Genomic DNA, 12065 nt, shown 5'->3' with positions numbered 1-12065 from the left:
GAACCTTAAGGCCTAGGAACTTCAAACTTGGTATGGTGATTGGTCCTGATCAGTAGATGACCCCTATTGATTTTGGGGTCAAGGGGTCAAAGGTCAAGGTCACATAGACCTTGTGAGGAAAAACGGTTTCCGATCAGTAACTAAAGAACCTTAAGGCCTAGGAACTTCAAACTTGGTATGGTGATTGGTCGTGATCAGTAGATGACCCCTATTGATTTTGGGGTCAAGGGTCAAAGGTCAAGGTCACATTGACCTTGTGAGCAAAAACGGTTTCCGATCAGTAACTAAAGAACCTTAAGGCCTAGGAACTTCAAACTTGGTATGGTGATTGGTCGTGATCAGTAGATGACCCCTATTGATTTTGGGGTCAAGGGGTCAAAGGTCAAGGTCACATTGACCTTGTGAGCAAAAACGGTTTCCGATCAGTAACTAAAGAACCTTAAGGCCTAGGAACTTCAAACTTGGTATGGTGATTGGTCGTGATCAGTAGATGACCCCTATTGATTTTGGGGTCAAGGGGTCAAAGGTCAAGGTCACATTGACCTTGTGAGCAAAAAACGGTTTCCGATCAGTAACTAAAGAACCTTAAGGCCTAGGAACTTCAAACTTGGTATGGTGATTGGTCGTGATCAGTAGATGACCCCTATTGATTTTGGGGTCAAGGGGTCAAAGGTCAAGGTCACATTGACCTTGTAAGCTAAAACGGTTTCCGATCAATAACTAAAGAACCTTAAGGCCTAGGAACTTCAAACTTGGTATGGTGATTGGTCGTGATCAGTAGATGACCCCTATTGATTTTGGGGTCAAGGGTCAAAGGTCAAGGTCACATTGACCTTGTAAGCTAAAACGGTTTCCGATCAATAACTTAAGAACCTTAAGGCCTAGGAACTTCAAACTTGGTATGGTGATTGGTCGTGATCAGTAGATGACCCCTATTGATTTTGGGGTCAAGGGGTCAAAGGTCAAGGTCACATTGACCTTGTAAGCAAAAACGGTTTCCGATCAATAACTTAAGAACTTTTAGGCCTAGGAACTTCAAACTTGGTATGGTGATTGGTCATGACCAGCAGATGACCCCTAATGATTTTGGGTTCAAGGGGTCAAAGGTCAAGGTCACATTGACCTCTTAGGTAAAAACGGTTTCCGATCAATAACTAAAGAACCCTTAGGCCTAGGAACTTCAAACTTGGTATGGTGATTGGTCATGACCAGCAGATGACCTTTTGATTTTGGGGTCAAGGGGTCAAAGGTCAAGGTCACATTGACCTTGTAGGTAAAAACGGTTTCCAATCAATTAACTAAAAACGCTTAGGCCTAGGAACTTCAAACTTTGTATGATGATGGTTGTGACATGCAGATGACCCCTATTGAGGTTTGGGTCAAGGGTCAAAGGTCAACGTCACATTGACCTTGTAAGTAAAAACGGTTTCTGATCAATAACTTAAGAACACTTAGGCCTAGGAACTTCAAACTTGGCATGGTGATTTGTCATGACCAGCAGATTACCCCTATTGATTTTGGGGTCAAAGGTCAAGGTCACATTGACCTTGTATGTTAAAACGGTTTCCAATCAATAACTAAAGAACCCTTAGGCCTAGGAACTTCAAACTTGGTATGGTGATTGGTCATGACCAGCAGCTGACCTATTGATTTTGGGGTCAAGTGGTCAAAGGTCAAGGTCACATTGACCTTGTAGGTAAAAACGGTTTCTGATCAATTAACTAAAAACGCTTAGGCCTAGGAACTTCAAACTTTGTATGATGATTGGTCGTGACCAGCAGATGACCCCTATTGAGTTTTGGGTCAAGGGGTCAAAGGTTAAGGTCATGACCAGTAGATACTTGATAACCCTTATTAATTGTTTGATCATTGGGTCAGAAGTCATGCATAATAACTTTATCACATGACTAATTGGCTGCTGATAGGGGGCATACATGTTTTACAAACATATCTTGTTTTGAAGTTATTGCCCTTTATTTTTTACTTTTTGACTATTATGTCCGGGACATATTAACTCTAAAACTATTAGAGATATCAACATGAAACTTTGTAGGTAGATAGATATCATTGGATAGAACTGCAATGCTTAAAGAACCATAACAAAGCCTTGTCTAATTTTGGAGTCATTGCCCTTTGTTCATTTTTACATTTTGAATTTTACCCGGGACATAACATCCTGTGTCCAAAACCTTCTCGGGGAGCAACACCCGGTTCAACCGGTTCTTGTTTTTTTCATAGTTTTGTCACCCTTTACTGCTTCCAGTATTTAATTAGTTGAGCTTACTTTCTTGTGTGAAGCTCTTGTTTACAAAATACTTTATTTTTAGCTCATCTGTCACAAAGTGACAGGGTGAGCTTTTGTGATCGCTTTTCGTCCGGCGTCCGTCCGTAAACTTTTGCTTTAAATGACATCTCCTCATAAACCACTGAGCCAATTTCATCCAAACTTCACAGGAATGTTCCTTTGGTGGTCACCTTTAAAAATTGTTCAAAGAATTTAATTCCATGCAGAACTCTGGTTGCCATGGCAACCGAAAGAAAAATCTTTAAATATCTTCTTTTAAACAACCCTAAGAGCTAGAGCTTAGATATTTGGCATGAAACATCTTCTAGTGAGTGTCTACCAAGTTTGTTCAAATAAAAGCCCTGGGGTCAAAATTGGCCCCGCCCCAGGGGGTCATTGATTTTCCCTATATGCATATAGTAAAAACTTAAAAAATCTTCTTTTAAAGAACCCAAAGAGCTAGAGCTAAGATATTTGGCATGAAACATCTTCTAGTGAGTTTCTACCAAGTTTGTTCAAATAAAAGCCCTTGGGTCAAAATTGGCCCCGCCCCGGGGGGTCATTGATTTTCTCTTTATGCATATAGTAAAAAGTTAAAAAATCTTCTTTAAAGAACCCAAAGAGCTAGAGCTTAGATATTTAGCATGAAACATCTTCTAATGAGTGTCTACCAAGTTTGTTCAAATAAAAGCCCTGGGGTCAAAATTGGCCCGGCCCCAGGGGGTCATTGATTTTCCCTATATGCATATAGTAAAAACTTTAAAAATCTTCTTTTAAAGAACTCAATGAGCTAAGATATTTAGCATGAAACATGGGTGTCTACCAAGTATGTTCAAATAAAAGCCCTGGGGTCAAAAATGGTCCCGCCGGGGGGGGGGATCATTGATTTTCCTTATATGTGTATAGCAAAAACTTAAAAATCTTCTTTGAAAAAACCCAAATAGCTAGAGTTTAGATATTAAGCATGAAACATCTTTTAGTAAATATCTACAAAGTTTGTTCAAATAAAAGCCTTTGGGTCAAAACTGGCCCTGCCCCAGGGATGTCATTGTTTTTAACTATATGTGTATAGTAAAAACTTTAAAAATCTTCTTTTAAAAAACCCAATGAGCTAGAACTTAGATGTTTAGCATGAAACATCTTCTTATGGGTGTTTACCAAGTCTGTTTAAATAAACAAATAAAAACCCTTGGGTAAAAATTGGCCCGGTGGTGGGGGGGGGGCCTATATACAGGTGAGCGACCTCAGGGCCATCATGGCCCTCTTGTTATGCTCCCCTTTGAAAAATGGAGGGCATATTGCTCTGTTTCTGTTTGTTGATCCACCAACAGTTTCAATTCATTTTCATCGCTGAGGTTGTACGTACTTAAATGAAATTTAGTATACAGATTTATCCCAAGAATATTTAGGTAAAGTTTTGTTTTGGGTACGATGGAACTACTTTTGACAGGGTACTGCCCCTTGTACTTAGAAAAATTCCAATTAATTGCAGTTTCCGTTCATTTTCTTCGCAAAGATTGCACATGCATACTTAAATGAAATTTGATATACATATTTAGGTAAAGTTCTGTTTTGGGTATGATGGAGCTACTTTTGACAGTGTTATGCCCCTTGGACTTAGAAAAATTCCAATTATTTGCAGTTTCTGTTCATTTTTTTGCAAAGGTTGCACATACTGAAATGAAATTTAATAAACATATTTATCATATTAAGAATATAAAGGTTAAGTTTTTTGTGTTGGTATGATGGAGCAATTTTTTAATATAATAGTTTAGAAAAATTCCAGTTATTAAGACTTATATGGAGGGCTGGTGTTTACATTAATTTTGTAGATCATGTATAAAATGTGTTTATCATTAGATTTGCTAAATACAAGCAATGCTTGTTATACACATCTCACATCTAGCAAATTTAGACTAGGACCACTAGTATGTCTCTCCTCAAATGCAGAGGTCATGTGATTAAACGAAATTAAGAATACAGTTAAAAAACAGGTTGGTTGAATATGGTTATTGATAATCATTTATAATTCAGAAGTACAGTCAAACGTTTCTAATGGTCTATATGTCAGCCAAGGTCTGTGCAACCTATAGTTCAAAAACTTTTTAGCTTAGACATCATACTTGATGGGTTGATGCATCTCAGAATTAGTACTGGTAAATGACCCCTTTTGATTTTAAGTTCAAAAGATAAATTTGATATCCATGTACACTGCCTATAATGTATACTGGGAGGGGGGTGGGGGGGTCATAAGTGTTTGTTCAATATTCATAATGTTATTAATTAAATGTTCCGATTTATTTCAATGTATGGTTTACTTATTTCAAACAGCTGTGTATAGTATAAGCTACAGCAAAAGTCTTTTATTTTGGATCATCCCTCATATTGTTTTGACTTTCAGATTGTTGTAAGACATACAAGCATTGATGACATCATTAATAGTTGTAAAATTACTGTTTATATTGTGATTTTAGTGATAACAGAATACACAGAATGAAGGACTTAATTTGTCAACAACTTAATTTAACTGTTTTTAAAGTTCTATAAATTATTTTATCAAAAACAGCTTTAGGGGTCTGTCATATGATATTGCCAATGTGAATATTATTATATTGACCATGTAGGAAAAAAAGTTATCCATTAGTCATAATTGAAGCAAACTAATAGTGCTGTCATTTATGCCCCATACAATTATTCTTACTTGAGCAGTCCCGAGGAATAATTATTACAATAAAAGGGACACCACTGAGATTTTTTGATGTGACAGGTCTAGGAATATCTTTATGATACATTTTTTTTATACTTATTAATAACTTAAGAGCAAATTTTCTAATCATTTGCTTGATCACTCCATTTTCCCAAAATTCTCATTGCAAGCAATTGTGCAAAATCTAAAAATGAAAACATATTAAAGGGATCGACACTGGTTATTTTTAGGGCCTTAAATATGGAGATCAAGTAAGAGTTGATCAAACTACATTGTTAAAGAATGGTCTATGTTTTAACACTCACAGAATATGATGAAACTTAAGTAAGCTCATACATTTTTAGCTCGACTATTCGAAGAATATGAGAGCTATTGTAGTCGCCCCGGCATCAGCGTCCGTGTCGGCGTCTGCGTTGGTTAAAGTTTTTTGTAAATTCAAATATCTCAATTATTGCATGAGATATTCAATTGAAACTTACAATACTTATTTATAGTTACAATGTTCATCAGATTGACAAGTTGGATAACTCTGCCTATAATATTTACAGAATTATGCCCCTTAATTTATAACTTAGAAATTTTAGTTAAAGTTTTTTTGTAAAGTCAAATATCTCAATTATTGCTTGAGATATTCAATTGAAATTTACAATACTTTTTTATAGTAACAATGTACATCAGTTTGCAAAATTTCATAACTCTGCCTGCAATATTTGCAGAATTATTTGCCCCTTTGAAACTTAGAAATTTTGGTTAAAGGTTAAAGGTCTTCAAAGATATTTACTTGAAACTTTACACATGTACTTAGGGTCATAATTGGAGAGTCATAATTGTATGTCACTGACCAAGTTCCATAACTCTACTCACATTTAGGCTGATTCATCTCCCCTTTTCTACATAGTCTCTTGGTTAATGTTTACATGCAAGTTTTACATACAGTCAACTATCTTTATCTCGACAACGCTTTTCTCGATATTTCGTTATCTCGATGAAACTTTGAAAGTCCCGATTTTCTTCCTTCTTTATCTATATTGGAAATATTTGTTTATCTCGATATTTTTATTCCGATATTTTCAGTATCTCGATGAAAAATTTCAGCCCCAACAGTTATTTTCACACTATTATCCTTTGTTTATCTCGACTAATAGTTTTCTTTCATCTGTTCCCTTCAGACGTGTGAAAAACACAAACTAGACGATAATTGTTCAATAGGGCGTGTAATAATGATGATTATGTTTGTAACAAGTTTAGCTGTTTTTATAAAAGTTAATCTATTTAGCGTGTTGATTGACTCATGTCCAAAATGGGTGAATTGTACGTTCTTTATAAATATTCGAATATTGTATCAATTCGTTATGTTTTTAAATGTAAATGAAATAGTGAAAGTATTGAAACGCTATCGTTTCACAACATCACCATCAAGTCAATCAGCGGTCAAACAATCTCGAGGAATACCCGATAAATAACCCGGGAGGATATCCGGATCAACCACCCTGAAAACAACAATGTTTTCACTTAGATATTGGTGTATTACTGAATAAACCTCACTTTGTGTTTTTATCTCAGACACCCGTATTTCCGCTGGTAAACATCCGCTTATGTTACTTTGTTAAATATTGACTAGGCCTATGAAAACAAGACATGGGGATGTTATAGTTTATTTAACATAAGGTATGCACATGTCTTTTGTAAAAATCAGTGTCTGCCTTATTCAAACCATAAAATGTTTATCTCGACATTTCATTATCTCGATATTTTTTGGACGGTCCCGATGACTTCGAGATAACGAGAGTCGACTGTATCTCAATAACTATTAAAGATATTTATTTAAAACTTCACATATGCATTTAGAATCATAATTGTAGGTCACTGACCAAGATCCATAATTCTATCTTGCATTTAGGCTGATTTTTCTCCCCTTTTCAACTTAGAAATTCATGGCAAAGTTTTGCTTGTAAGCTGTTATCTCCGTAACTACTGAAGAGTTTGTGCCTTTTTTGGGACATTTTTATGCATTCATAATTAATAAAGCAGTGATTTACAGTGATCTTAATAACAAGCCTTTGTATCTTTACAGTCAATTTTATGTATTCATAGGTAATTAGCATTATTATACTCAATAAAACACCCTTGTGACAACTTTTTGAATAGTCGAGCCAATACTGTCCTCCGACAGTTCTTGTTACAAAATGGTAACCAAAAAGCTGACTTGATGACTTCGTTTTACTGTCATTTAGTTAAAGGGACTCCACTGAGGTTTTTGACATGACAGGAATTGAAGCAATATTTTTGGGATTAATGTTCCATTTAATGTACCGGTAGTTCTAGACCAAAAGCTTGTGTGCAAATTTTCAGATTATTTGCTCACTTTGCTTTTCCATAATAATTATCTAAATTGTGAAAAATGACCTCAAATTGAAAAGGGTTGCAAATTGCTTTTCATTTAAAATGGGCAAAGAATACCAAAGAAATATGATCTACAGTTTATTTCTGTAAATAATTCTTAATTATCTTTTGTATATCTTTCTGTGTGAAGTGCCCCAGTTGGTCTATTTAAGAAATTCAAATTTTATGCTTTTAGGCTTTTGGGCATCAGTAGTCTAAGTTGCTTAAATAAATTTGGCAAGTTTGAGAAGTACCGAAAATTTTTGCAATAAAGAACATGAAAATTATGAAGGTTAAAAACATTTAAAGTAAAAGATATAAAGAAAACAAGAGTTATTAATATGTAATAATAAAATTATTTACCCAAAATGTATAATTATTACACTAGCTGTTTTAGTACAAAAAGTTACCTTAAAATAGATTTCCTCTCGCCAAGTAAAATGTATCAGTACAACCTTCAGGTAACTTCTTTATGAAGAGGTGTCAATTAACTATGTACAGTAACATGGATCATGTTACATTGAAAGCTATTGCAGTGAAATTTGAAATGCAGTGGCGTAGCTACTATTAGGCCATGTAGGCATGAGCCTACAAGTTGGTCAAGAAATTAACATTTTCAAAAGTCCCAAAAATACAATAAAACAGGCGAGAGTGGAGTAGGTAGTGAGTTCAAGCCGTATAGTCAAATCAAGTGTGTGCGCATGATTTACCATCCTCAATAAAGTATGCATCTTATCAAATTCATAGTTTAAAATTATTGTTTTGATAATTTTCCTTGAACATACTTTGGAACGTGCATTTTGTTCTTTTTAATTTGAACTTGTTTTTGGCTTTCTGGGGCTAAGCCCCCAGACCCCCTTTTATGTGCCTACAAGTTGAAAAAAGCTGGCTAAGCCCCTGAAATGCATTCAGTTTTTTTATGCAGATTTGAACTTTTGGACTGTATCAACTGTTAATCCAGATGAGGATTTGCACTTTGATATCTGTTGACCTACTTTATTAGCTCACCTCTCACAATGTGACAAGGTGAGCTTTTGTGACACTGTGTTGTCCGTCGTCCGTAGGTCCGACCGTCAGTGCATTAAATTTTTTTTTCAATCAAATGACTTCTCCAATATTACTTGGCCAAATTTAATGAAACTTGCCAGGCATGTTCCTTGCATAAAGCTCTACCAACGTTGTGAAAAGAATTAAATTCCTTGAGCCATGACAACCATGTTTTTTGGGTTGTTTTTTTTTCAAAAAAATCTTAAAAAATCTCCCTTGTCAAAGACCCGAAGGTGTAGAGCCTTGATATTTGGTTTGTAACATGATCTAGTAGTCTTCTACAAAGATTGTTCAAATACTGCCCCTTTGGTCAAAAGGGGCCCGTCATGGGGGTAACTTGATTTATAAAAAAGTCTTTAAAAATACTCGTGTCAAAAACCACAAGGCCTACAGCATTGATATTATGTATGTAACATCATCTAGTGGTCCTCTACAATGATTGTTCAAATAATGACCCTAGGGTCAAAAGGGGCCCTGCCAGGGGGCTCCTCAGTTTTATATAAAGTTATATAGGGAATTCTTAAAAAAATATCCCCTCAGGTGAGCGACCCAGAACCCAAGGCTCTCTTATTTTACTCAAAGACATACTGTTTAGCTTACCATAACATTATAATTTTCTTGTACAGCTAATGTTTATCAGGTGAGCAATATAGGGCCTTTTTGGCTCTCTAGTTATTGCTGTTGTTGTTTTCAATGAGAAGCAAGTGCTGGCATTTGAGTGATTTTACATTCTGTAAGCTAGCTTGATAGTTTCCTCAATTTCTGTCTTAAGATAATTTACAATGTTAATTATTCATACCTATAAAGCAATATTAAACAAACAGCTGCCAGTGACTTATGTTTTTTATTTTTCTATTTGCAGATTCTGAGGTTAAAGGGGAGTTTCGAGGACCACTATCTAGTGGTGAGGCTGTTATGGTAGAGGTAGACAGGGAGGTTATCACAGCTGCACCTGTGATTGCAGATAGCCCAGTGGTTATCGCAATTTGTCCTGTAGGTGAGTTGTTCCCTGAGGCTGTCCATCCTGATCAGGTAGAGGTTCCTTCTGAGGTATGGCCATTGATTACTGAGGTTGAGGCTCCGCACCTGCCCAACCTGGGAGAGGAGGTTACACCCAGTGTTCTGTCGGGAACAGGTAGACCCAGTCCCATTCCTGCGGGATCAAGTAGATCCCAAAGGACCCGTAAACCCATTAGCGTGATGCAGGTCAATCCGCGTCTGAAGACTTATGTGTCCACTAGTCCTCTGTCGGGGACAGGTAGACCCAGTCCCATTCCTGCGGGATCAGGTAAATCCCAAAGGACCCGTAAACCCATTAGCGTGATGCAGGTCAATCCGCGTCTCAAGACTTATTTGTTAACTAGTCCGAAGTTCTAGACCGTGGCAGTTTTGTATTATATTTCTTACCTTTGTTTATGCATGTATAATTATTATCATTTTATATATTGTAATTGATTTTTTTGTAAAGCATATTTTTTCTGCTCATAAATCAAAATCTTTTTCTTTTTTAAATAAAGTTTGCTATTAATAATAATGTAAAATTAGTAGTCTGGGCTGGAAAGGAACATGGTTAAGGCAAAAGCATCAGTGCAGTATCTTTGATTGAGAGTGAAATAGTACTGTCTGACTCATCATGGGTTTCTGCTCATTTATGAGTAAATGCTTGTTATTACTTGATGGAAAGATGGTTAGAGAGTTAGCAGTCTGGTTATGATAAGTGTTTGTGCATGTTTGAATGGTAACCTGTGTTGACCAGTCATGTTTCTGTTTCACCTCAATCAGGATCAATGTACTGTTGTGATGTCTTCACCATGTGCTTGTCTGTACTGTATGGCCTTTTTCTGTCTTTAAAACAATTTAAACTTTTTTTGGTTAATGATTTTTCCTTTTCAAAATTGCAGAATTAAAGTTGATTTAAGCTAAATTTTAGTAATTGTAAAGTTAATAATTTCAGTGAGTCATAAATCTTTTAATAATTTTAGTAAGTCAAAATTCTCTATTTTTCTTTTTTTGCATACCAGATGAGTTTTTCATTAATTATTTTTATAATTTTCAAGTTAAGTTTCTTTCCTAAGTTAAGATGTATACATTTTGTTTCTTATGTTATTAACAAATTTTGTCTTTGACCTACTTTTTCATTCAATGAGAGATGCTGTTAAGAAATGATGAAATGCTTTGAATAGCTATAGTATGTTGCTCTGCTACCTACTTGTAGTTGTTTTCATCATTGAATTCTTTCTTAATCAGCAATTCTAACTATTACAAATTTTTTTTTTTTCTTATAAACATTTGGAAATTTTTGAGTTAACCTTCGCATCTATTTTGTCTAACCGCACTCGTGTATGAAAAGTAGGACAAAGACGCTAGAACAGATGCTATTTAACTAAAAGATTAAACACTATGAACAACTTAGTATAGTCTGTTGCTCCCATCTCTCCTTTTAGCTGTTTATCTTGTTTGATTTTTTCCTTATTAGCATCTGCTTCTAGCACATGTTTATATAAAAAATACAAAAAAAAAAAAAAAAAAAAAAAATAAAAAAACCCTTTGGAAGAAAAAAATTTGGTTGCTTTTACATTATAGGCTTAATCCACTTTGTATAATTTGTTAGTAAAACTTAAAAATTGTTAATTTAGAAAAAGGTTATTGCTTTTCCTTCTTCCAATGGCCACTCTACAGAGCTTCCATTGTATAAAAAAAAAAAAAAAAAAAAAAAAAAAACATAAAAAAAAAAAAAAAAAAACTTTGCATGTTATTGTATGTATATATTATTATTTATTTGCATCCATTTTTATGATTTTGACATCCGCAATAGAGATTTTCGCTGAAACTCGTCCTCAGTAAACACATTTTGTTTTAAGTAATGTCTGCTATGAAATTTTTTCCTTCAAATACACATTTTGCGTTTAGTAATTTCTGCATCCGCTATTGAACTCATCCTAAGTAACACATTTGTTTTAAGTAATTTCTGCGTCCACTATGGAACTTAACTTCGATTAATACATTTTGCTTTTAGTAATTTCTGCATCCGCTATGGAACATATCCTCGGTAAACACATTTTGTTTAAGTAATTTCTGCGTCCGCTTAGGAACTTATCCTCGGTAAACACTTTTTGTTTAAGTAATTTCTGCATCCGCTATGGAACATATCCTCGGTAAACACAAGTTTTAAGTAATTTCTGGAATTTTTTCCTTCATATACACATTTTGCGTTTAGTAATTTCTGCATCCGCTATTGAACAATCCTTGGTAACACATTTGTTTTAGTAATTTCCGCGTCGGCTATAGAACTGATCCTTGGTAACACATTTGTTTAAGTAATTCGCTACAGACTTTATTCTTGGTAAACTCATTTTGTTTAAGTAATTTCTGCATTCGCTACAGACTTTATTGCCGGTAAACACTTTGTTTAAGTAATTTCTGCATTCGCTCTGGAACTTATTCTTGGTAAACGCATTTTGTTTAAGTAATTTCTGCATTCGCTACAGACTTTATTCTCGGTAAACACATTTTCATTAAGTAATTTCTGCTTCCACTTTGGAACTTAACTTCGATTAATACATTTTGCTTTTAGTAATTTCTGCATCCGCTATGGAACATATCCTCGGTAAACACATGTTTTAAGTAATTTCTGCGTCCGCTATG

At 35.0% G+C, this 12065-nt stretch overlaps 1 protein-coding gene across 1 annotated transcript in view; it reads left to right on the top strand.

The window, feature by feature from the left end:
- LOC132740443 (uncharacterized) overlaps positions 1–10963 on the top strand; it is a 31313-nt gene extending 20350 nt beyond the window's left edge. Inside the window, exon 2 of the mRNA XM_060728347.1 lies at positions 9283–10963. Within this exon, the coding sequence (XP_060584330.1) occupies positions 9283–9797 (515 nt within the window). The 3' untranslated portion in view covers positions 9798–10963. The remainder of the gene's footprint in view (positions 1–9282) is intronic.
- The last annotated feature ends 1102 nt before the right edge of the window (positions 10964–12065 follow it).

This window comes from Ruditapes philippinarum, unplaced genomic scaffold, assembly GCF_026571515.1.
Source record: "Ruditapes philippinarum isolate M1 unplaced genomic scaffold, ASM2657151v2 ctg5258_1_1_1_1, whole genome shotgun sequence".
NCBI classification, from domain to species: domain Eukaryota; kingdom Metazoa; phylum Mollusca; class Bivalvia; order Venerida; family Veneridae; genus Ruditapes; species Ruditapes philippinarum.
The sequence above is the reverse complement of the archived record's forward strand: the minus strand, read 5'-3'. Positions and strand labels throughout refer to the sequence as shown.